Source organism: Chanos chanos, chromosome 11 (genome assembly GCF_902362185.1).
Source record: "Chanos chanos chromosome 11, fChaCha1.1, whole genome shotgun sequence".
Taxonomy (NCBI): domain Eukaryota; kingdom Metazoa; phylum Chordata; class Actinopteri; order Gonorynchiformes; family Chanidae; genus Chanos; species Chanos chanos.
In genome coordinates this window covers 16,691,118-16,718,371 of record NC_044505.1, presented here as the reverse complement: position 1 = coordinate 16,718,371, position 27,254 = coordinate 16,691,118, and the positions used below count along the sequence as shown (strand labels likewise).

Here is a 27,254-nt window from a genome sequence, read left to right as displayed (position 1 = left end):
CAGAAATGTTCAGAATATGGGAGCTGAAATACATGAACTGTTTCTGTGGTGCCACTGTTTATTTTTATCTGTTTCCCCAATCTATGCATATAATCCACATTTCCACCACCATCTAAGCAAAACTCTGCCCACATACCGTCAAAGTAAACAAGGAAGCGCATAAATTTAAAGGAAATGAGATTCCTTATCTCTGATATCTTGATCTCTCTTTTTTTGCTCTTCTAAAAGTTTCCTCCTTCCTCATCCTGATTATAGTGTAAAGAGCTACACAAACACAGATCTAAGAGGCATAGTGGTTGGAATCAGGGTTTTTGTGGTGCCACTATTGATTTTTATCTGTTTCCCTATCTACACATACAATCAATAATTTCAACGATCATCCAGTGGTCGCTCTGTCTACATACTGTCAAAGTGACATAGTGACGTAGCTATAGTTTGGCCTCTATCCTGTTTTTTCCCCTCACAGCAAACATTTAGTCCTGGAGCCTGAAGGTCACAGAAGGATAACAATGTCCATTTAGCTGAGAATGGAGCAAACTTTTAAAGGAATAAATACTCAAAAAGGAAGAGTCAGGACGTTAGTGTCTGTTAAGACTGAAGGCCATATTTTGTAAGACCTGTGGGCAAGACTGAGGCTAGTCTGAGTACGATAAGTCCAAGAGAAGTCCGAGATGATACAAAGAACGTCTTGAGTCAGAGCCCGAACTCAGTTGCTACAGTCCTACTGTACGGGGACATGCAGACGTTGTTAGCAGAGGGGTGAGAGACACTGTCCTTCTGCCCTAATTGGCCTAATTGTCCCTTGTTTGACATGAAAAAATATTCTTATTGCTGTTGTCGCTGTTGTTATATTTTCCATTTCATTCTTTGTACACTGCTGCATTTACCATGAACATCGCTCAACAGTCTGGAAAACACTGGCCTGTACAATTCTTCTGAGGCAACTGAAGCTTCAACATCAGTGAGCTTACCTTTCAAATGAACTTCTGTTGGACTGTGATATTAAAGCAGCCCCATGCATTCTCCTGGCTGTAAAAAGAACACACACAAACACACACACACACACACACGTACATTTGACCTTAGTCAGGGTCTGTTCTGCACACATTTGTCTTCTCTGTCTCAATTGAAGAGTTAACTAGGGGGAATACAGTATGTGAATTACATGACAGTCATATCCTGAGGTATGATTTTTGCCTGTTTAAAGAAGGTTCAGGGCTAGCAATAATCCCAACCACTCTGTAAAGTGGTATGGTTAGGTTACACAAACAGAAGCAACAAATCAAAAAGATGTGTTTTGTCTCAGAAAAGAAAATGAATATGAGCTCGAACTTTTTTATTTGATTAATCCGTAGCATCTTTTATCACAGACTGTTTCTTAAATAATGTATTAATTGTGGGTTCAGTCCCCAGAGTTCTCTCTGTGTGGAGTTTGCATGTTCTCCCTGTGTCTACGTGGGTTTCCTCCAATTTGCAAGTCAGGCAAATTGGAGATGCTAAATTGCCCCTGGGTGTGAATGTCATTGTCTGTGTGTCTGCCCTGCAATGGACTGGTGACCTGTCCAGGGTCTTGCATTTGTATTGCAAAGCGTTGTTTTATGCCAGTCCACAACACGGTCCTATTGTTTGTAGCACATGCACTGATTATTGGAGCAATTGTATGAGCTGTTGTTTATTAAAAGACAGCAAAGTAGTATTGCTACTCAAGACAGCTTCAAAAAGCACCCTGAAGGCAAGTTACCTGGCAGCTGGCCACATTGCCCATCCTAAGAAATCGTTCAATATTAGTGAAGAGCTAGTTATCCCATGTGCAGCTGACATGTGCTGTGATGTACTGGTAAAGTGCTGTGAGCTAAATAAAAGAAAGACCACTCTCCAATGATACTGTCTCCAGACGGATTATAGACAAGAGTGAGGATATTGAAAAGCAACTTTTGGACTGAGTGCGAGCAAACCCCTCCTTTGCCATCCAAATCGATGAATCAACATACGTTTCATAGAAGGCATTATTGCTAGCATGATATAACTGGGAGGGTGCAACACCTGAGGATCTACTGATGTGCAATGAGCTCCCAAAATGGAGGACAGCAGATGAGTGTGTCCATTGCCTCGATGGCTATTATTTCACATAGAATGGGCTGGATTGGAAGAATTGCACAGGCATTTGCATGGATAGCGGGGCCTCAGTGACTGCTAAACATGGTGGTGTTGTGTGGAAAATTTGGACAGAGCACCAGAAGCGACAGGGGGTCACTGCTTTTCACACCATGAACATCTCGCAGCCAAAGAAATGTCAGTGCCTTTAAATGAGGTGATGGATATTGCTGTCAAAACAATTAACTAGTAAAGAACAGAAAAGGGTGGCTTGCACCCCTCAAGTTGAGACTGAGTTACTGCCTCAAGTGGAGGAATTCAAGTACCTCAGGGTCTTGTTCACGAGTGAGGGTAAAATGGAGCGGGAGATCGACAGGCGCATCGGGGCGGTTGTGGCAGTCATGTAGTCGTTGTATCAGACCGTTGTGGTAAAGAAGGAGCTGAGTCAGAAGCCAAGGCTCTCAATTTTTCAGTCGATCTTTGTTCCAACCCTCACCGATGGTCACGAGCTCTGGGTAGTGACTGAAAGAATGAGATCGCCGATATAAACGGTGGAAATGAGCTTCCTCCGCAGAGTGGCTGGGCGCACCCTTAGGGATAGGGTGAGGAGCTCAGACACCCGGGAGGAGCTCGGAGTAGAGCTGCTGCTCCTCCGCATTGAAAGGAGCCAGTTGAGGTGGTTTGGGCACCTAGTCAGGATGCCTCCTGGGCGCCTCCCTGTAGAGGTGTTCTGGGCACGACCAACTGGGAGGAGACCCTGGGGAAGACCCAGGACACGTTGGGAGAATTATATATCTTGGCTGGCTTGGGAACACCTTGGGATCCCCCAGGAGTAGCTGGTGAATGTAGCCAGGGAAAGGGATGTCTGGGATAATTGTCCAGGACCACCTGACCAGATTCACATAGGAATTCTCTGAATATTTTCCCAACCACGAAAGAGCTGGGAATGTGTGGAAACATGGACACTTAAAGGAAGTGAGATACCTTATCTCTGACATCTTGACCTCTCTTTTTTGAAAGCTTGCTGTGGTAAAAATTTCCTCCTTCCTGATCCATATCATTGTAGTGTAAAGAGCTACACAAACACAGATCTGAGTGGCATAGTGGTTGGAACTAGGGTTTTTGTGGTGCCACTATTGATTTTTATCTGTTTCCCTATCTACACATACAGTCAATAATTTCAATGATCATCCAGTGGTCGCTCTGTCTACATACTGTCAAAGTGACATAGTGACGTAGCTATAGTTTGGCCCCTATCCTGTTTTTTCCCCTCACAGCAAACATTTAGTCCTGGAGCCTGAAGGTCACAGAAGGATAACAATGTCCATTTAGCTGAGAATGGAGCAAACTTTTAAAGGAATAAATACTCAAAAAGGAGGAGTCAGGACGTTAGGTATCTGATTTGGTAACACTGTCAGTTTGAATAGTCATGTGCTCAGTAAAGCCCCTGAGCTTGAGAGAGACAAGGGCAGAGACAGAGACAGAGAGTCATGAAAAAACCGCCATGACTCATAACGCTTTTGTTAATCGCCTACCACAAAATCAGTGATGTTATTATTTGTCCAAAGGCTCTGCTGTCATGACAAACACAGGAGAGACATGCTGTATATACATTATATATTTTGTGTATTCTAACATCTGCTGTCTGTCTTTTGTAAAGGATTTATTTATTTGAATACAATGCTCTGTGACAGGTCTTTTGCAGTTTATCTAAAAAGCATGTCAACGTTGTGTATTTTTTCTCAGTACAAACTAGAACAACATTTTTCAATGGGCTCTTCACATAAGGTCCCATTGAGCAAGGACATGCTAAAGAAAGCTCTCCTCCCCTGCATTTATCAAGTGCAATCATAGACTTCTGCAGCATTAAGCTTTTTTTTTTTTTTTTCACGCTAAGCATTTTGGATTGTTCCCACCAAGATGCCAGTTTACACATGCCTCTTTCCCCTAACCAGCTGACTCTGTCAAATGCACCCCATTTTTTTTGTTTTGTAGGAGCAGTTACGGGTGGGCAGCGCTGCATCCATGCAATGGCGGTAGTTAAATATGCAAAAAGAAAAGACAATACAAATAAATATTAGTTTTTAAAAAGGCAGTTAGTGTCTGTTAAGACTGAAGGCCATATTTTGTAAGACCTGTGGGCAAGACTGAGGCTAGTCCGAGTACAAATACCGATAAGTCCAAGAGAAGTCCGAGATGATACAAAGAATTGTCTTGAGTCAGAGCCCGAACTCAGTTGCTACAGTCAGACCACCGCCAGTTGTTACATCATAGTGAAATTATAGGTGGCCGTCACGAGGAAAAGTTCTTAATAGTCTTTTGGAATTGTCTCCCCTGGCAAAGCACTATAAGGAGGCTGAATTTCTTGGGAAACTGGCAGATATACAGGTGAGATATCTTTGACCAGCTAAACCAGCTGAAATTATTCTTTAAGGGGAGAAACAGCTGTGTTTCCTTGATGATTGCCAAAATTCAAGCATTCACACAGAAGTTGGAATTGTGGTATTGCTTTTTGGAAGACAGACCTGAGCTCCTTCTGGATTCAGGCCAGTCTTTGTGTGTCCGCATTTTCAGCAGTGACTGAAATGAAAACGAAGAGCAGGAATAGACTGACAACAGCAAGCTGATGTGCGACACTACGAATCGCCCTTTCCCCAATTCCACCGCATCTGGATATCATCACTTCAGAGTGGCAGTCTCAAGTGTTATATTAACGTGAGTTAAAAAAAAAATCTGTTTGCCCCATAGTCTGCCTAATTAATTGAAAATAATTAATTATAATAAGAATATAAAGTAGCCTAGGTCTAAAGAGGCACTTAAGTTATTTGTTCCTTTATTTCCTCCATTAGTGGGTTGTGGATGACTAGTAGACAAAAAAGTGGGTCGCAGTAGGCTGAGAAACCCTGGGCTATAGCACCGCCTGCTGTTGAGGACTGGAGTTGCTCAGAAAACTTCCAGTCTGTTTCAGCTTGGAAGAAAAACACATCACTGAAGATATGAGAAAAACTGACTTAATGTAGTAGCTGTATTTTTTACAACACTCGTTGAATTTGTTTGCAAACCATGGTTTGAATTTGTAAAAAAGGAGCTATATTTGCTTTCTCTATTTGGGGTTTTTTTGTTCTTGTTTTTGTGTTTTGTTTTTTTGGAAAGTCTGACTTTCTATTTACAAAATGCATTGTGTTTCTTCATAAACTGTAGAATAACTGCCAGACGTTTCTCCATTTTCTCTGAGGTTAAGACATGGGTTTGACTGTGTAACTCTTCTCAAAACAGAAGCAGTATTCCCAATAGTTTAACAAGCATGGTGGAGAAAAGGTGAGATGTCTAAATGAACAAATACTGGCCTTTCCTGAAAAAGAGCAAAAAGAGGGAAAAAAGTTATTTCAAAACACATGTAATTCAGAGCACAGTAAGTGGAAGTTTCTCTCTCTCTCTCTCTCTCTCTCTCTCTCGCTCTTGAAATCCTGGTGATGTGTGACCGGTGAATGAGAGTGGTCTCTGTGTTGAAACAATGGAGCTGTATAATTGTTAAGAGTGGAGGACACTGTTGAAAAGCAATGGTTGATATTTAGACAGGTCTACAGTGGCAGGCAGACAGGTGGAGTTCAGCGCTACTGTGTTGGCTTTGTGAGCAAAGAAATATGTAAATTTTTAAAAAAAAAAGGGAAAAAAAAGAAAAAGGAAGAGAGAAAGTTGTTCCGGTGATGCCATCAAGGCCTCTGACAGCATCTCATGAGCACGCATATCAAGTTTTCATTTACACATGTAGTCGGAAATGAAAAACCAGTGGTGTGGTGCATTTATACAATTTATGGTAAATTTGGATAGTAAAAGTGGATTTAATGAAGAATGTATTAGTTTCAGTTGTATCAGCCTTTTCATTTTTATTTTCAAAGAAAAAGAAAAACTCTGTTAAATTCATTGCTTATGCAGAAAGGGGGGGGGGGGGGCGGCTCATGCCTGAACTATCAATTTATCCACATTTATAAATAAACTCAACAGTCCATTAACTGTCAAGTAATGTTGTTGTACAACACTAGAGGGAGACACATATCACTGTGCAAAAGTTGACCCCTGCTCACTGTGGGTTTAGGCCTGTGGGGTGTGAGTGCAACTGTAAAAGAAGAAGAAAATTAAACACACAAGTCATATACACACAGTGCTGGATGACATTCTCAGACATGTTTTGTGTGTGGTGTGTGCAGCCTAACAATATTATTACAGGATAAAAACTGAATAAAATCTTGACAACCATTAAAGTAATTTCAGCACCATTGTGACTGAATTTGTGAGAACATTCTATTAAACAACAGGTATGATCATCATCATTCTTTCTTTTGCCTTTTCAATGTTTCATCTCTTACTTACTTATTTACTTGTTTACCTACAAACCCCAGTAAAAACCAGAATCTGTGATTTGTTAATTTTCCTGAACCTTTATTTAACTGACAAAAGCACAAAGAAAAGATTTCCAGTATTTTCACTGACTGGTGTGAATGTATTTTGTAAACAGTGGCAGTTCTAGCTTGCATGACACCTCAGGACCGGGTCACGGTGGCAGCAGGCTGAGGAGAGTAGCCCAGACATCCCTTTCCCTGGCTACATTCACCAGCTACTCCTGGAGGACCCCAAGGCGTTCCCAAGCCAGCCAAGATATATAATTCTCCCAACGTGTCCTGGGTCTTCCCCGTGGTCTCCTCCCAGAACACCTCTACAGGGAGGCGCCCAGGAGGCATCCTGACTAGGTGCCCAAATCACCTCAACTGGCTCCTTTCAATGCGGAGGAGCAGCAGCTCTACTCCAAGCTCCTCCCGGGTGTCTGAGCTCCTCACCCTATCCCTAAGGGTGCGCCCAGCCACCCTGCGGAGGAAGCTCATTTCTGCCGCTTGTATCTGCGATCTCATTCTTTCGGTCACTACCCAGAGCTCATGACCATCGGTGAGGGTTGGTACAAAGATCGACTGGTAAATTGAGAGCCTTGCCTTCTGACTCAGCTCCTTCTTCACCATGACGGTCCAGTACAATGACCGTATGACTGCCGCTGCCGCCGCCCCGATGTGCCAGTTGATCTCCCGCTCCATTTTACCCTCACTCGTGAACAAGACCCTGAGATACTTGAACTCCTCCACTTGAGGCAGAAACTCAGTCTCAACTCGAAGGGTGCAAGCCACCTTTTTCTGGCATAGGACCATGGCCTCGGACTTGGAGGTGCTGCTCCTCATCCCAACCACTTCACACTCGGCTGCAAACCATCCCCAATGTGTGCTGAAGGTCACAGTTTGATGAGGCCAACAGAACCACATCGTCTGCAAAAAGCAGAGACACAATCCTGAGGGCACCGTACTGGATACCCTCCTCACCCCGACTGCGCCTTGAGATCCTGTCCATGAAAATTAAGAACAAGATTGGAGACAAGGTACAGCCCTGACGGAGTCCAACACACACTGGGAACGAGTTTGACTTTGTGCCAAGAATACGGACACAGCGCTCACTGCGGTTATACAGGGACTGAATGGCTCACAGCAGCGAACCTGGCACCCCATACTCCCACAGTACCCCCCACAGGACACCCCGGGGGACACGATCGTAAGCCTTCTCCAGGTCTACAAAACACAGGAAGACTGGATTGGCAAACCTGGAATCTTATCTGATTTGGAAATGAACAGGTGCTGCTATCCTTTCAGGGGTGTCTCTGCCTAGAAGGAGGAGACGGTCCTTGGAATTTGGGAAGTGTTAATTTGAGCTTAGTTTAAATAATTTTACATAACTTTTTCAAGTTAAGAAATAGTAAAATTAGCCTACTCATATCCAAAACATTTTATGCTTCCGAGCGATATCAAATATAATTGTGAATGGCTTAGGTTCATTGACAGCCTTAGAACTGGCTGTTGGTTAATCAGCCAGTGGTTATTTAAAAGACCTATAGCACATTTACAGCTATATCATTCATTACAGCTTCAATATGCATGATTATTCTGTAGTGTTGTATAGGTTAGTTTCATTTTCTTTTGTTCTATATAATTAGTGAACGAGTGGTAGAATGCAGATTGGAATCGTGCCTTGGTCCGAATTCCACTCCTGAGAGAAACTAACCTCTGATATCATCTGGTCTTCATTAGGATTGATCGTTACGGGGTTGCTGCGCTAAAAAGTCGAGCTTAGTGCCTGTTAAGTGTTGAGCCGAGTAATTTTTGCTTTGGTGTGCATTGGTCCTTAACACAGAGAGACCTGGATCATAAAAGGGGTTAAAGAAACAAAGGGGGAGGAAGAGACAGTCAGAGAGAGAGAGAGAGAGAGACAGAAACAGGGGGATATGGTGAGAGTCTGTGCAATGTATAACCACAGAATTAATGAAACATTTATTAGCCCACATATTGCAATGTAAAACATCTCTCTTCCAATTGCCACCCAACAATACAAAACAAAATATAGTGGCACAGGTTGAGATTCAGAGCCTGAAAGTTGAAATAAATTATCTCACGTTTATATTTGCAGCTGCGGTGAGTAAGCCAATCCAAGCCAAGGAGGAGTGTACCAACACAGAAGCTGGACAACTATGTGACGCATTGCTCAGCAATGGCTCTTAGGTGACTGTGATCTTTGATTACTGGTACAAGAAGTATCTGCCTGATATCTCTATGCACCCTATGTACAGTCTGGCCCTCTAAGGTTTAAGTGAGTCTAACCTTAGCTACACCTACCCAGGTTATGTTGTCGTGGGTCTTGAATTCCCTACAGAGGTTGCGGGTGCCCGCCAGGTCATGACAGTGCTCACCTTTATCTGCCCCACTTACAGTGGAGACCAACATCAGTCATGTCAGACGTCTAGTGAAGCTTTGCATGGAAGGTGGCATGGACATCACTCAGGCACTGGGTATACAAACTTGCCGTGGAAAAGAGCAAACAATGGAAGGCACTGCTTCACCTGTTGAGGATGAACACATTGATGTTGGTTGTGTGAAGTGGCAAGGCCCAGGACCTTTGACTCTATAGCTGGGTGATGACCTTCATGCTGTCTGCAAGACTGACTTCAAGCGGGCAGCTGATGAAGAAATTTTGATGGTGGAGATGTCACCCAAGGCCCCACTTCCAGCTGGTGTTCTACTCCAGCCCATGGTGGTTGAGCCATGTGGTGAATGTTAGAAACTTCAAAATTCTAGTCCAAAACAAGTCCTTGAGAGACACAGTCATACCAGTTGGAACAGTTGTTGGACATATGCACGTTGCCATAATTGTCCAACCTTATGAGATACCTGCACCACAGTTTGATGCCAACCTGATCAACTTTGGGGACTCACCTGTCTGAGAGGAGTGGAAAAAACAACTTTGTTAGAAGCTGTCCCAACGGTCCTATATCTTGTCTCTGCTTGGTTGGAATGTGGATTCTGTGACTACCATTGCAGGTTTATAGCCAACTATTCTGCAATTGTCAGACCATTAGTTGAACTCACAAAAGGTTATGCCCCAACTCAATGAGGTAAGAAGCATGACACAGCTAAGACTTATCTGACAAATTCTGAGCCATTTGGTGAGAGATGGGACCTATCCTGCATTGACACTTTTCACTAGACTATTTACTGCCTACTCATGTGCCGTTGCTGGCATTTGAAGACTCCAACAAGCCATACGTCCTGCGTGTTGACAGCAGTTTAGAAGGACTTGGTGCCATACTCTATCAAGAGTATACTGGGGGCTTAACACCAGTTGCATTTGCTAGCAGAAAGCTGAAACAGTCTGAGAGAAATTACCCAATCCATCACTTAGAGTTTCTGTCTCAAAGTGAGCTCTGGTGGATAAATTCCACAATTACCTTTATGGAGCCAGATGCACCCTAAGCACTGAAAACAACATCCTCACATATATGCTCACAACTGTGAAGCTCAATGCTGTAGGACACAGATGGCTTGCTGCCTTATTCACATATGATTTTGATATCCAGAACTAACCACTTAGGCACAACATAGATGCTGACCTGCTGTTGAGAAATATGACAGATGCAGGGACCACACATGAATGGGAGACCATACCACAAGTGTGTGGAAAGGTTGCAAAAAGTTGTAAAATACCAAGGCACAACAGTTTAGCTGGAAGGTGAGGGAATGTCTAATAGGTCCATGTATATTTTGTTCATTCTATTTTCCTTTCAGAAACAGAAATGAGAAAATGATGTGATGACTTCAAACGAGACAATAGAAGTTACTAAGTGAATCACCTTGTTTTATTCAGATAAATGTACACAATACAGTTATCTTACTCATGTGATCATGTGACCAATGAATTCAATGTAACTCACATTGTGAGGAAGGAGATAACATACAAATTTTGTACAAAATTGTATGTTTTTCTATTTCACAATGTCAGAAGAGAAAAACTTCAAATGTACAGTGCACAATGGCAATTTTAAATAATAAGCATCCACTTAAACACACACACACACACACACACACACACACACACACACACACACATGTTTGTGTATGTGTGTGTGTGTGTATATATAAAATATATATTACTCGTCAGAATCAAAGATGTTAGCCATCATTAGCTGCACATAGAAAATCTCTGATGCTTATTAGAACAGGGCTGAAATATCAACATCGCAAGCCACAACTAGACCATTAGATGCACAATGGTACTCTTAATATATGAACTTGATAAGCAGCAAAACACTTCATTGTTTGGCTCTTTTTTAATAAGAAATATGATAAACTCTGCATTTGTCATGAGAAAAAAAGTACATAATGAGCAGACAGTGAGGAACCAGAAGGTAGGAGAGCAATGGGGTGCAATGTTAAAATTTAAAAGGTACATGTGTCACATATTCTGAGGCCAAGTACTTTTGTTCAGGAGAAGTTCCACAGCTGCTACAAAGCCTCTATTTCACTCTAACCTGATCCCCACATCCAGACATGCAGGGTTTTTATCTCTGTCAGACAGTGTGAGTGACTTACTGGTTGATAAGCACACACAACTGCTTCCCTAACAGACGTCAGTCCCTGCAGGCCTTCAACAAGGAGCAGATTAGAGCATTAGCTGTTACCTATTAATTGTAGCTACTAGGGGTACAAAGACAACATAGTTCAGTAAATTTATCCACTTGGGATGTCCTGACACAGCCATATGCATGCACTGACTGGTTGATCAGCGCATGCACCTAATTCCAAAGTACCCACTTGTCAATGCAGGACACACACCTTCAAAGGCCAAAGTAGAGCACAAATGCTGTGAGAGAACTGTGAGTTTCTCTAAACACAGCTCTTTGGCGGGTCATACGACGAATATATAAACCCTTAACATGCACCCCAAAGTCACCTAGTCTTTGTTAGACCTTCTGGTCTGGAGCTGTCTAATCAGAAGTCTGCAGCAGTGGCACCCTTGGAAGGCTTTTTGATGACAATTTGGAGCTTTTTGTTGTCTCCATTCCTTGCCATTTAGTGCCTTTTAAGTGGCTTTGGCAACTCGGGTCAGCTTCAGCCTCTTTGCTCCAATTGGGCACAACAATGCTGCTGGTGTTGGCTTTCTCTTCTCAGAGCTCCCTGTTGTAAGCATGTCAGTGCCAATGGACAAAGCCCTCTCAACTAAATCAGTGCTTACTATAGCTTAGACAGACATTAGGATGAGTGCAACAACCATCAACACTGTTAATTAAGGTCAGTAAAACACTCTTGTCATGCAGACCTGTCCAGGGTGTTTCCCCGCCTTTTGCCCTATGAGCGCTGGGATTGGCTCCAGCAACCCCGATTAGGCCAAGCGGCTTAGATAATGAGTGAGTGACTCATGAAGTTCAATTAAAATAGCAAAAATTTACAAGTTATATAAACATACATATAAGTTATTCTAACATGCAGAATTAGTTTATTGTACTAAAACTCATAATGTAGTGCATTTTTATACTTTAAGTACCCTAAACTCATATTTGTTTATTTGTTCAACAATGCTTAACTTAAATTTTGTTAGGGCAACGGGTTACCTCAAAGTTTTTAAGTTCATTGAACTAATCTGCGTTTAAAGTGCAGAACAATACATGGTAGAATAATGATGCTTGTTGGACATGAACTTAACGCATCTTCCCTACGCCCTAAATTGACTGTAAAAGCTGATTTATGCCCCCTTTACGTACGAGAGTAAATGCGTACATTTCAAACGATGTAAGCGTCACTGCCCACATACTTTCATGTGTCCTTTACGTTGGAATGGATGTTAAGCGATACATCCACTAGAGCGCAGAGTAACGTCATATAGAGGTTTAAAACTTCTTACTAAGTCGTGTCCATGTCCGCAAGCTTTCAGAAAACATGCACAAATGCGGACGAAATGAACACAGAGTACGGATAGAAGGCTCCGTCCGTATCCGTACAACGTTGAGCATAAATGAGCCTTTAAATAGTGACTGATGACTGATACGGAAAAAAATGGCTCCAAACAAAAAAGGTCCCACTTCAATAATGTGGAAGTAGTTTGGATTTGCCACATACGATTTCAACTAATCCACTAATTTCCAAGCTTTGCAAAGACATCATTAGTACGACAGCTGGCAACCAATCTTTTTAGCAACTGTAAATGAAACCACCTCACAAAGCGTATGCGGAGAATTTAATGAAGAGTGCATCAAATGTGATTGCATAATCCTCTGTCACAGTTTCACCTTAACAGACACTTTCAGTCGGAGCAAGATCACTCACACAGACGCTGTTGATAGCAAGACTTAACAGACACTTTCAGTCGGAGCAAGATCACTCACACAGACGCTGCTGATCATGACATACCAAACCGCAAATATTTTTGCAAACTTTTCGCGTCTATACACCGAATTCTGGGAAAATATAACGGATAAAACTCTTATGCAGTGACAAGCCATTTATTGCCAAGTCTTACATACATTGCATTTATGACTGGAAGACGCAGAGCCCATATGCACAAAGGCAGTCTTTCAGTTATTGTTTTGCTGGTATTTTAAATACCGTAATGTTATGCGCAGTGTTTTTTTTTTCTTGTAGGGACAGATTTTCCATAAGGGTACAAATAGAGTACTACATAATTTCAAGCTTGGTTGCAATGTACAAGTAAATACATAAAAAAAATAAAAAGTGATACATATTGTGGATCGCGATGAAGAATAAAAATATTGTGATATTATATTATGCATATATCACCAACCCTTGCTTCAATTATTGGCCATATACATTCATTACATTTATGTACATACAGACATTACATTTCAGTTACGAACATTCTGTGATTTACCCGTACGAAGACACGAGTCTGCCTATTGAGTTCCAACCCCCCTGCCCTAAATGGCCGTCTCCCCCAAATAAAGTCACTGGAGGTCATCAGCCTCAATCTCTCCCAGTCCTTTACTGTTCTGTCAAACCTCCACATCAGAACCAACACAACACCGAATCAGAGATTTATAGCTGAGGAGTCTGTGAGTCAGCAGAGAACAGTTAAACATTTATGCATTTTTCATTCCTCCCTGAATCTTGTTTTGCTTATTGCTTATGATGAGGATAAATAATTAGAAAAAAAAAACACTAATAATTTAGTTTTGGTGGAAACAGAGTCTAAATTTGTGTTCTTGTGAGGAGGCAATATTTTCGTGTTTACTTATCCATTCACTCACTTATTAAACATAATTTAGAGGAATACAAAATAGAGACATCCCTAACATCTGTAAGTAATACAGTGTATGAGTATCTAATTGCAGAGAGGGCAGATACTCAATGACTCCTTTTGCCAGAGTTTTATTTGTCACGGTGCATTCCTAGTTTTACATCACATACCCTTCACAAAAGTTTGACTTGTGCAGGAACTGAACTGTTTTCTTTAAGATTCCAACAGACTAGAACAACCTCTTTCACATTGTCAGCATTCTTCACAATCCTTGACGTCAGAAGCCACCATAACTGTTTTTATTTTATCACAGTGACACATCAAGATTTTTTATTTTTTTTGGTATGGTCGAAAGCTCTCGCTAAATGAAATGATTCATGTAATGACAACCACATGAAGTTTGTTGAAGTTTGCAAAGTTAACTGAACTATAAAAGAGTTTCTGTGAGCCCTGTCGGCCAGAAAGGAACCTTATAGGCTGTCTCAGACTTTATTTAATTCTCCTTGAATAAATTCAGCACTGGGGAATGGCAGGGCTGCAGTCAAGACCACCATTGTCAAGTCCAAGACAAATCCAAGTCTAGGACTAGTTGAGTTTGAGTCAAGACTGAGTGCAAATGAGATCAAGACCAAGACAAGTTCAAGACAGAAAAAAAGTTGAGTCCTCTTTGAGAACAAGAGGACTCAACTTTATAATTCGTCTGATACCAGTCCAAATTTGCTTTTTCCGTAATGGAATTCATTTAATAGCCATCTGTGCTATACCTGTGCATATTCACTTTGGACAGTTTGGTGTTTGAGTGGGGGATATACATGACACTGAAATTTTGTCAAGTAAGATACAGCTCTAGGCCCAAACAAGAAATCTGATCAGCAAGCTCCAAATCTAGTATTTGCAGATACCAGATTGAATTAATTGTTTACTATCGTGATGCGAGAGTTATATGCTATTTCAAGATGGCCATGTTGCACTTTTATTTGGCATGATGAAATTAGGCCATATTATTTATATAAATTATGGTGTTTTCAAGTGGTACTATACTCAACACTCTCTAAAAAACATAAAGATGAAACAGCAGGTAACCCAACATAATGAAAGGTGTTGTGCTGTTTAAATATAAGTCACATAAAGCTGAAGTGAAACTTCACATTTTCATAGACAGTACAACATCAACTTCAGCTGTAATATTCCACACAGATCCATCTAATCATTTGACTGTGGAAACATACCAGTAATGTTCTCAAAGATGAAAGACACAGATTGCATAACACCATGTTAGTTTATTAAGCATTCCATTACTCACATAAAGTACTTAAATTGCATGGCCTCAAACTCATCAAAGAACTAAGCATTTCAAAGGAGCACACTATATACAGCTTTTCGGAAAAATTCAGTTACCACTGTCTACTATACTTTAAAAATGTTTACCCTCAGAGCTGATGTGTATGTGTACATCTGCCTTATAACAACCTGGAGCCTGCTCCCAGTGTCCTTCTCAGTGATAGAAACACCAAATTTCTTTCACTCCTTCCTAGCCATAAACTCGTGCACTACCAAATGGATGAACCTGTCTTCTGAAGTTAGGCTTAAGCAGTATGTTTTACACTGTTTTTCCCCCTCCCACTTTAAACTTGAGGGAAAGATTTCTTGTGTCAAAGAAATGATTTAGAAACGCCAAATTTGTCTCACACTTTAATGACCATAAACACTATGTACTTATGCTACAAGAATGAAGCACTGCTGAAGACAAAGCAAAAAGATTTCCTGTCTGTAGAAACAAATTATAAGATTTAGGGTAAAACCTCATGCTTTCTCTCTAAATTAGGCACCAGGATCATTGTTTTGCTAGCAGACAGTGTTTATAACCAATAAGGTGTGAGAGAAATTTTATCTTTAGAGTAACCAAATCATTTTGGACAGGATAGCCAAATTATATTAAATGCCATTGTAGCAGATCAGACCTAAGATCAACCCAACCCCGGCCTCTCCTGACCCTCTATTGCTTTTTGCCAGATACGCCAGTCTCATCAGCCGTGTTCCTGGTGTCTCCTGGTCCCCCTGGTTTACTCAAGTTCATCCTGGGTCTCCAGGTTCCCCACAGTGTCAGCTGCAGCCACATTAGTAAGGGGATAATGTTATGCTGTGAATCACTCTCCCTCACTACTGGCTGTTTTGTTTTGCTCTTTGGTCACTTCCTTGTTTTTCCTGGTTCTGTTAGTTACTCAGTTTTTGGTTCCTCCTGTGTTTACTGATCAAGCCCGTTTTTCTTTTGTATAAATATGTCTACTTTTCCTTAGTTTCCTTTAGTGTTGTTTAGTGTTGTCTAGTCTGATGTGATCTGAGGTACCAAGGTAAGTCTTGGTTACTTTGAATCCTGCCTTGTTTTTGTATTTCTGTGCCTCTGTTTTCTGGCCTGACCTTTGTTCAATAAAAGCTGGGAACTTGCACAAGCATCCAGTCTCGCACCCAATTGTTTAGCACCCCAAAACAAAGCAAATGGACCAGACCATTTTTTCCATCATTGAATAAACAATGTATTTTCATTTCTGAAAAGTCAGTGTAGTCCTGCTATTGAAAACTCTTTTGAGCATATAAAAATATATATAAAAACATCTCAGCACAATTATGTAGCAGTATCCTCTGTCTAAATATTAGTACCTCTGTAACCACTGATGGAGGGAAGTGCAGAAAGTCCATTTAGATTGACAATCTGACCAACTGATCATATCTGGATTTGTAGCTGTGACGTCCTATAGTTGTGTGTGTGTGTGTGTGAGTGCATTTGCGTGGGTGTGTGGATGTGACTAGAACAATGCAATTTTCAAAGATGGAGCAGTAAAATTATATTTTGCCTAAAGCAGAAAAATGGTCAGTATTTTGTATTTTTTCTTGTATTTTTCATTGTTTTTTTTTGGGTAGAGGTACAGAAGGCCTTTTCTGATAGGCACAGGTCGCCACTGAACTACACAGTCTGTTGCAAGCACTCACCCTTACACAGGTAATCACTGGCAGCTACAGAATAAATCTTAGTCTATGTCCACACTGAGCCGGGTAAATCTGAAAAAGCAGATTTTATGTAAAAACACTCTCTGTCCACACTATCGTTTTTGTTCAGTTTTCCAAATGTGCTGCATCTAAACCAAAACGCTGAAGGGCTTACAGAGCCGCATTGACTTCACATCATCGACATATGTCATCGTTTCTGAAACTCTCCGTCTTTCCTGTCCACATTGCAATGTGAACCCGGCATTTATGCACCTCAGCGAGCGGTTTCGAAAAGTATCGTTTTCGGTGGTGGAAAATACCATTTTAGTGTGGACAGAGGGGCTAAACGGAGAAATAATCAAGCGTTTTCAGATGTACCCAGCTTATTGGGGACGTAGTCTAAGATCAAATATAACCTACTCATGGATTCACTACAATTATAGAATATTACTGCATAATCAAATTCCATTTATCCAATGGATTATCTGACATCCTCAAGATGTCAGGTAAGGTTAATTATAAAAACTAGCAAGATGAAATCAGAACAGTCTAACAAAAAGTAAAACATAAATAAATAAATATATAAATTGAATGTAAAATCCATGACCCTTTTCATCTTGAAATTATGCGGTTTACAAAGTTATGCAAACAAAATAAAACTGATTTATTTTAAAGCCTTGTAACACTGAACGCTTTGGTTAGGCCTGCACTGAAGGAAATAAAAGTTGAGTTTTATGCACACAGTTAAGACAGGTTTGTTCAGATTTTTATATGTTCAGCAATGCAGGAAATGTTCAAAAGGGCCAGATTAATGTTAATTAGCAAAGAGTGGGTTGGGAAAGACCCTAATCCAGTGAGTATATGTGCACTTAAACTGGTTAATCAACCATTGTTTAAATTTGCATGACTGCAGACATAGTGACTAAAATCCTTCTATGGCCCAACCCACACTTTTCGTGACACCCACACTTGGCCCACACTGCCCTATTGGTATTTATCTTTGGTCATTCTCATGAATACTAATATTTTTTTTCTATTAACAGAAAGCCTCATGCACCTGTCACTTTTCATCCACTGCACTGGTAGCTTTCGAGAAGTAAACTGTGTTTGAGTTTAAATATACATCATCATTAACAGATATCTGAGACTGAGTGGTAAGTCATGAAATCAGATATTAATTTAAACCATGTGTGTATTTATTACATTCTCTTTTGCAGACAAGAAATGTACATAACAATTAATCTTAGGTAATATTTTATTGCAACACGTTTATCTTGTTTTGTGTGTTTAGGGTGGGGGGGCAGTCACACTAAATTAACCAAACAATATTATAGAAAGTACAAAAATATTTTAAAAAATCAAAAGACATGCAGTATTAGTTCATTGCATAGTTTGTCTGTATTAAGTAATTTCACCCCAGTGCTGAGCGTAATGAAAATTCCTGAAACAGCATCTTGTCTTGGGCAATAATAACACTGTATATGCCAATGGATGTAAAATAACTTCAATATGCATTACATATGCAAATGTTACCCTTGGAAATCACAACAGTAAATCTGTTGTCTTTACACTTGTGATGCTGAGCAAAGAAAATCAACACGTCTATTCCAGCTGAACTGAAGTTGAATGGGCTGAATATTTGCTTACAACATAATATTTCTGAAGTTCCAAAGCTACATTTAGATGAAAGGTAAAATCTATTCTGACAACCAATTTAATCCAGCTAGGCAACTTCAAAGAATGTTTCAACAGTAAGCTATTAGCACAATATCTAACTTTATACTGTGTGAAAGAGAGAAAGAGAGAACTTTACACTGACTTAAATTCAGTGCTTACACTTTGCCACACCATGTCCATTGGAATCAATGCCAAATTTACTTTAGAGGTAAAAGGGGTGGTTGAAAACATCAACATAACCCTCATCAACATAACACGCTCTATTTTCCTATGAAGAGTAGAACAGGTTTTTCCAGAGTTGTCTCATTCTTTAACTTATTCGTGCAGGCTAAAACGTCAGAGTGCCACAATATTCATGTGTTTTTTCCTCTTCAACAGAGACATCACAAAGATATCCATCTGATATTAAACCAGTTCTGGTGATACAGTGTCCATCCAACAACAAGACTATGATCCGTATGCGTAGAGTCATTTTTATGTCACTTGCAGTTGCCTTTGCCACACTCTTGTACACATATGGGAACAACAACTTCATTTATTTTGAGTCTTTGCAAAGAAATAAACAATGTGCGTGCAGTTTCTGCATCAGTAATGAGGATGATGATCCCTGGTTCACTGAGCGATACAAGCCCTTCATTGAACCAGTGCTGACCAGGAACAACAGTGCACTCAGCAAAGAGGTTTATAGTTGGTGGCAGGTAGGCTAATCACATTTCAGTAACCTGCTGCCTGCATTATAAATGTCATGATTACATCATTGTAAACTATCATTTAAAATTCAGTTTTAACCCTTTGGAGTCTGACGTCTTTTTGTCTATGCCGTTTTGCCATAGATTTAGTTTTACCTTTATTTAGAACATAAAGAATGGATTTCCCCTGGCATGTGTCAATTTTTTTCTTTTTAAGAGAAAAAATGAAAAAAAGTCACCTTTAGAATTGAAAAAGTCTTTATGGGAAACACAGGTATTTTTTTCTCTGCATATCTCTAGAACAAAAAAAGGGATACAATGAAAAATTTAATGGGAGTTGAATGAAGATTTTATTTCCGGCAATAATTTTAAATAAAATTCACAGTATAATAGCTCTGCCTCTGGTTGGTCCCATAAAGTAAATAAGAACCGCAGGAAAGTCCCAAGTCTGTACTTTCATCTAGTTATTACTGCCTCTCACAACTGTGTTTAAGGGTAGAACTATTCCTGCATAGTAAAAGTACGCCGCTTATCACTGTTGGCAATGACGTCAACTTCATGAGGGTTAAAATGCATGTTTTATGGGCAATATTCACAACACTAAGTAAATATCCATATTATTATGTAATCGTTCATCACATTGCCAAGTCAAACATATAGTATTTCTCAAAATAAATCTTGATCTAGGAATTTGCAGTCAACGAAATTGCTCTTAAAGTGCAGCTAGTTCAGTAGCTAGAATTTAATCATCCTTATCACTACCTCCTTCTGTCTTCTGTGGCCAGAGCCTACAGTTTGCATCACACAGAGCCAACTACACAGCGGTGATTGAGAAACTATTCAAAATCTTTCCAGACAATCCACAAGTCATGGACACAGAGCCTGATCGCTGCAGGACCTGTGCTGTTGTGGGGAATTCAGGAAATCTCCTGGGATCTCACTATGGAAAGCTCATAGACATTCATGATTTTGTCTTCAGGTATGAGGTCCTGGCTTAAGGCTGGGGATATTCTTAAAAAGAGAAAAACATCTTAATTTAAGCCCCTTAACCATGAAAGAGACCATTTCAGAATTCTACAGGTGTCAATTTAAACTGAAGGAAACTAGATGCCTGCGCTGAGCAATATGGTCGCAGTAAGCCACAATCTAAGCTCCAAAACGATACGGTCAGGTTTTTGTTTTTTTTTGTTGTTGTTTTAAGAATGAATAAGGGGCCAATTAAGGGCTTTGAGACAGACGTGGGGACCAAAACTACTCATCGTGTCATCTATCCTGAGAGTGCAGTGGATGTGGATAACTCCACTTATGTAGTGCTGGCTGCCTTTAAGACTTTAGATCTTCAGTGGCTCATCAGTGCCTTTACCACTAAAGACATCAAACGGTGAGTACAGACTTAATATTACCAAATGTTATCAAGATGAGTAGACGATTGTTCTATTTGTATGTATTTTTCCTATGGATTGTCACGACTCAGCTCAAAAGAGGTGACAAAAAGGAGGGCAGACCATGCACAGATCACATTAGGGACAAAGCAAATTTATTATAAAAGAAAAAACACCCTTAATTTAACAATTAGACTGGTAGTCAGCAGTATCAGTAGTGTAGGCAAGGTATGGATGTGTGTTAGAGAAGTGTGGGAGTGTTGTAATGCAGCAACCAAAATCCTCAGGAAACAAATGGTGGAGGCCTGAGGAAAAAAGAAACAGAAAAGGGTTAGAAGGAAGGGGGGGGGGTGTCAGTTCCCTTTATGCTTTTAGAACACCCAGGTGCCCAATATCAACCAGGATGGCCTGGTCCCACTCTGACATCCAACCTGCACACAACACAAGTACAGAACGGAGGCCGTCACAGGATACATATTTGAGATTTAGACCTGTGTGATTCTGTTTTAAAACTTGCCTCTCACAATTGTTTCATAATTTATTGCACTGAAAAAAAAAAGAATTGAAAAAATTGAAACTCTTCAATCATGTCATTGCTTAAATGAAATTCAGTCTACTGCAACACATTTCAGTGCAGTGTGTTAATGTCTTTATTCATTTTTTATTTTGATTCTCAGGACATACAAAAATGTTAGAACCACAATACAGGCTAATAAGAACAAGGTAAGTCTGCAGAAATCAGGAACTGTATTTATATAATATCAAATCAAAGAGACAAGACGGTTTGAACTAACCCACAGTTTGAGACAGTATGTACAATATTAGTGGCCTCATTTTTTATTTGTCCTGTGGAAATCGTCATGTTCATTTCATGCTCAGAATGTTTTCTGAAGTAGAAACTAACCATTTTATTTCTTTTTACCTTTAATTAAAACTGAATCTTAATCACTATTATCTAATATACCACTTATTTAAAAAATGTTTAAGGTGATGGTGCTCCATCCTGCTTTTATGAAATATGTTTATGAGTTCTGGCTGCAGAAACATGGTCGATATCCATCAACTGGCTTCCTCATTCTGGTGTTGGCTCTGCACGTCTGTGACGAGGTAAAACCATTTTACAGTCAAATAATTAGTTAATTAAGCAATCCATTCACCCATCCACCCAACCAAAATTGTTTTGAAGTGTTTGTAAATGTTATAATTTATGCCACCACCGAGACAACAATTAACACGACGGTTTTAATATCGTTAAAGAATACCGACGTGTATTTCATTTCTTTCACACACAGCAGGCCCACATGAATATTCATTGCAATTTTGTGACATGTGTCTTGTCAAGGTGATTTTGTAACCACACAATCTGATTGCTTTTCTCTCTTTGTCTTAGGTGAACGTGTTTGGGTTTGGAGCCGATAAAAATGGAAACTGGCATCATTATTTTGAGAAAGTTCGAAATAACGCTGGCGCACAGGAACATGGGCGAAATTTCGAGAATGAGATTGCAGAACAGCTCTTAACAAAAAAGAAAATTCAGATTTTCAGAGGCTGGTGATGAATGGAAGTGATTCCATTACGCTGGTTGAAAAAAGATGAGATGCAAAGATAAAAGGAAATTCCTTGAAACAAGCTGTATTTGACAGGGTCTTTTAAATTCTGTTTACACTAATGGGGTGTTTAATATGAATGAGATGCGTTTATATAGAATCCTTTATCTGCAGACACATTCACACACACACACACACACACACACACACACACACACACACAGAAATATTGACCAGTTTTTTACAGTCTTTGTGGAAGTTACACAAGATGAAATCATTTTCAGGGAATAATTTATTTTTGTTGTTTGCACACAGTGTACATTTAAAACAAAGAGCAAAAATGATGTGTGTGTGTGTGTGTGTGTGTGTGTGTGTGTGTGTGTGCGTGTGTGTGGTTTGTGGCTTGTGGTTGGGTTGTGTGTGTATGTGAATAAAGATGTAAAGTTGCTCTCAAGGGGGAAAAACTCGTTCTTACTTGTGGTTGAATCTATCTGTATTTGCAAATAGGCATGACATTCTTCCCTTTGGACGCTGAAACAGTCCAAAGAATAGATAATATTTTTCTTGGTGTGTTAATGGATTTGTGGGTTCTTTGTAAATCAAATAAAATCATATCTGTTTCTAGTATTAAGTCACTAATTGGACAGACATAAATGACAGAAACCTGTGCATTTTTATAATAATGTTTTTAAGATGTTCTTGTCTCTTTTGCCATTGCTGTACCTTCACACAGTGTTAAACTAATAAAGATATTCGTCATGATCGATTTCATTTTTGAATGCTGTATTAGTGGTGATCAAGAACACTTTATTTAGAATGGCCACATCAGTGTATGTGTGTGTGTGTGTGTGTGTGTGTGTGTGTGTGTGCGTGCGTACGTGTTTGGTGCCCATTATGTTGACCAAAACATTGCATGAATGAATTTAATTTGCACTTTTTAATGGTAATAAATTGTCCTTTTTTATTTTCACATTGGCTTAAAAAATATTTTTCAAGTTTTCAAATTGACAGGAACTTGTTCTATAGATCGGTATAATGTCATATAATATTTAAAAAAAAAAAAAAACTGTCAGAGTCTTTAACAGAAGCTTTTAAAATTATGGATACCCTGTGTGAATTGCTACCTTCGAGTAATATACTGCTAAAGTGATGTTTTCAGATAAATGAGAACAAGTCTTCTCCAGGTGTTACGTCCCCGGTGGAGTGTGGTGCCTAGGGGTATGTAGGGGGGACGTAGCATAAAGGAACCCACCATCTGTGTTGGTTTTGGGACGGTGTGATGGGAGAGGGAAACACGGACACGGGGAATTAGTGTAAAAGAAAGTGCACGATATATTTGGAATATTTACAAAGTGATATTTACAAAATATTTACAAACACACACAAAAGCACACGAATGTGGGAGAGGACACCAGACGGTGCCAAAGAAATGAAACTAGTAAAACAAAAAACACCTTAAATGTCTACACCGAAAAAGACACTGAACTACAAAACAAAAAAGTGGCAGAACCAAAGGAAACCTGACTACACTAACTAACCAGTAACAGAAATACAAGAGTGGCACCCGCCTCTAACCCATCCCTATACAGCGTTAACACTACCGCGGGGATCCCCTTCCTTACCTGTCCTTCTCCCCGCAAAAACCAAAACACCAAAGCCAGAGCGCAATTCACAAACAAAGTTAATAAACGGAAATTCAGGGTCGAACACAGAATGGAAAGTTTGTAATTAGCAAAAAACACACGAAAGGCAAAACGCAAGCCACCAGACCGAAATCTAGCACACAGCGCATCTATCCTTTTTAAATGTTGGCGGTTGGCTACAACAAGAGGGGAACTCCCTCCCTGGTTGGTAGAACGGGAGAGGGAGGGGCGGGGCACAACACCGGGCTAGATGGTATTTCCATCCCGCCACAGCTGGGTACCTGCGTCAGGAGAGAGAGAGAGAGAGAGAGAGAGAGAGAGAGAGAGAGAGAGAGAGAGAGAGAGAGAGAGAGAGAGACGCAAACGAAACAAGGCACACAAATAAAACACACAGTACACGTAACACCAGGCATGAGGCCATCAGTCAGCACCTAAAACAAACAGCCTTGAACTTTATCATTATGTTTTCCAAACGGACTGTACTCTCACCAGATCAACTGATAAGTCATTGTGTATGGGAATGCTGCACTTGTCACACCCCCAACACACTCCCTATCAGATTCATCTTATCAACACTCAGACTCCCTAGTGTACTAATCACTGGATCTCTTGCTACCCTGAGTTGTTGCAATTATCTCCTTGCCAATGCTCCCATGTATGAGCTTTTGCCTTGTCTCTGAAAGTCCTGCAATCTTTTATGTATTGGAACTTTGCCGCATTGCCTGTTCATTGACAGTGATTTAGCATAACCTCCTGTACTCTGTTTGCTGGTGTTCTGCCCTCTGACCTGTTTGACCTGAGTTCTGTTACACATAAACCCTGTTGCTCAGCACATGCATCTGGCCTCAATGTCCATTCATGACACCACCAGTATTACAGCTGGTTATAGCAATGATTACCATAGTTAGCTAGTATACAATGATCAAAAAAATTCAAAGATCCATCAACCACATCAGAAACACATCACAGGAGAAGCATCAGAACCCTTAACCAATGGAAAATAGCACTCAGCAACAAAATCATAATAGCTATATGTACCTTCACATGAGTAATCTCATGCATTAGAAAAAAGATGGCTCCATATTCTTTGGTAATAAATAGGTTATGGCACTGCCTACTGCTGAGGACTGCATTTGCTCAGCAAACTTTTATGTCTGCTTCAGAGTGCAAGTTATACAATGACAACCGGGGGGTCAACTTTTTCTTCAGGGCTATATAGCATAGGATATATAAATGTTTTGACACCCCCCCCCCCCCCGAACTGTTGTTTTTTTGCCTTTTTTGGGGGACTCCAAGTCTTAATTAGAGGGGTCAGACCCCCCCCCCCCCATCCCCCCATAATTCAAACCATGGTCTGTTTCAGTTTATAAGAAAAACTGACAAATGGTTTGAATTTGCCAAAGGAGCTGTATTTGCCTTATTTATTTATGTTTTTGTTTTCATTTTTTTGGAGGACAGTCATATTTAGTACTTGCAAAATGCATTGTGTTTGTTCATGAACTGTAGAATATTCTCCATTTTCTCTACAGTTAAGGCGTGAATTTTGACTTTGAGACTCCTCTCAACATAGAACCTAATATTAGTATACTTGATATTTTAAACAGGCATGGTGGAGAAAATTGTAACCAGTAGAAAGAAAGAAAGAAAGAAAGAAAGAAAGAAAGAAAGAATAAATGAATGAGTGAATGGAGTCAGGTAAAAAAGGTTTTAACACTTGTTGTATCATCCTTAAAGAACAGTGAAACAATAGGGAGAAAAATCCTGATTTAGGAAGAAAAATTTGTGCATGAAAGGGTTAACAGGAAAAGGACAGTTGCTAATCCAAAGCAGCTGAATACACTAATTAAAATTACAAACGGTGCACGTCTTAGTTAAAGACTGACAAACGTAGAGTGCAATTACTACACCTTAACTTCAGTTTTTCCCTAGTCACAGGTTCTTCAAACGGGTTCTTGCTTTTGGCAAGAGGAAATTAATTAAGACATGTGACACAGGTCAAGAACAAATTTTACAGTTTGTAAAACAGATCATGCATTTTATTGCATACATCAAAAATGATCACACATTTAATATGGAGAGAGTCGAAGCTTCGTGACATAAATAGCAGAATATGAAGTGCAGTGTGTATCAAGTTGAAAAAGAGAGAGAGAGAGAGAACGAGTAAAAAATATAACCAATATATACCAGAAATTCAGGGTTGGGTATCTAGTCAGCAGTTCACCAGTATTCAGACTCAGTTCATCATTAAGTGCATTGATTCCATCACTGCACTACTTATTCACTCAATATGGATGGTCTCATTAGCACACATGCTGATAAATGGAGCAATTTTATGAGCTATTGTTTACCACGAAAGTTAAAAATCTACGTTTTGCTATTGTGAAGGTTTAATGCAGCACTTTGTAACATACTTTAAATACAGTGATCAATGCTTACAATTCGTTAAATATTTTTCATATGCTTTCGTATACGTACATTCTATTCAGATTTGTGGAGGTGTTTGCAGTTTCATAAATTATTTCTTGTGTTTTACTGTTGATCCTTAATCTGTTAGGTTTAACAAAGGTTTAGGTTTTAATGGCCTTTGCAAGAATGTCAAAAAGCAATGTTTTTGTGGTACCACTGCTGAATTTGATCTGTTCCGCAATCTACATATTTTACATTTCAACGGTCATCCATATACCTTTACTTCCTCTTCTTGTTATACTTCTCCTTCTTGCTGTTAAATGTCATTTAACTGAATTCCTGAAGTGAGGTGCCCTCATCACATCATATAGACTAACTATTGACAAAGAGTCCATTCCAAAAAAAGGTGCCCTCAGCAGTCCAGAAGCTCTAACACCATCTTGAGACTTGTCCCTCAATTCATTAATTCAACATTCTTTATTTAATTGTTGTCCAGCTAGTGTCTGTGCTGGTTTGGTCTTTGTTTGGACACATTGGATTCACTACCCTCATAAGCAAAGAAGAAGACCAATCTAATGTCAAAGTAATTACTGAAGTCTCTGTCAATATTAGCTTTTCTTAGATAAAGCAAAGAATCTAGAGGGACATTTCTTGAGTCATGCACTGAACTCTGATACAGTCCAAAGAAGTGCTCATTCATGTCCCCAGCTGTCAGTCAGGCTATTGCTTGCTCTCTCTCTTTCTCTCTCCCTCTTTCTCTCACTCTCACTTAAGTGAGCGTTGTGCCCCACCCCTAGTCTGTATTATGTACACCTCATATAGAACGAAGTTAGAAAGATGGGACGGTTTGGTTCTCAAGATTACCAGGAGTTAAAGTGTTACCCTGAACTTATGGTTTAGTAAAATCCAGTCTTTTTAGGCCTGTAAATGAATACAAGCAGACACTGTAATGAAATGCAAAATAATCTATCTATCTATCTATCTATCTATCTATCTATCTATCTATCTATCTATTCTTTATTTAAACAAATAAAGATTAGTTTTGTTTAGATTATTTGCTGACAGAGTGATCTCTGTTTTGGATGCAACACAGCACTGGACATTGGAATTGGAATAGCGAAATAAAATAGTGAAATAAAATACAGTATAGGTATACAACCCCTAACCAAATGAGTGTTCAAATTTGTGTTCAGAAACACCAGGGGTGAAAATACTGTA

General features: G+C 39.8%; 1 protein-coding gene across 1 annotated transcript; it reads left to right on the top strand.

The window, feature by feature from the left end:
- Positions 1–7,287: 7,287 nt before the first annotated feature.
- LOC115823728 (CMP-N-acetylneuraminate-beta-galactosamide-alpha-2,3-sialyltransferase 1-like) lies at positions 7,288–21,995 on the top strand. The gene is made up of 11 exons (XM_030787755.1): positions 7,288–7,357; positions 8,593–8,655; positions 8,767–8,855; positions 9,091–9,229; positions 15,721–15,828; positions 18,859–19,067; positions 19,844–20,037; positions 20,260–20,439; positions 21,118–21,163; positions 21,428–21,547; positions 21,831–21,995. The coding sequence occupies exons 1-11, from the start codon at positions 7,288–7,290 to the stop codon at positions 21,993–21,995; spliced, it is 1,383 nt and encodes a 460-aa protein (XP_030643615.1).
- The last annotated feature ends 5,259 nt before the right edge of the window (positions 21,996–27,254 follow it).

Coding starts and splice junctions, on each gene's coding strand:
- LOC115823728 (XM_030787755.1), top strand. CDS start 7,288: ATGGCCTCGGACTTGGAGGTGCTGCTCCTCATCCCAACCACTTCACAC. Junction 8,856..9,090: donor AGGTTGCGGGTGCCCGCCAG/GTCATGACAGTG, acceptor TTGACTCTATAG/CTGGGTGATGACCTTCATGC. Junction 19,068..19,843: donor AGGTTTATAGTTGGTGGCAG/GTAGGCTAATCA, acceptor TTCTGTGGCCAG/AGCCTACAGTTTGCATCACA.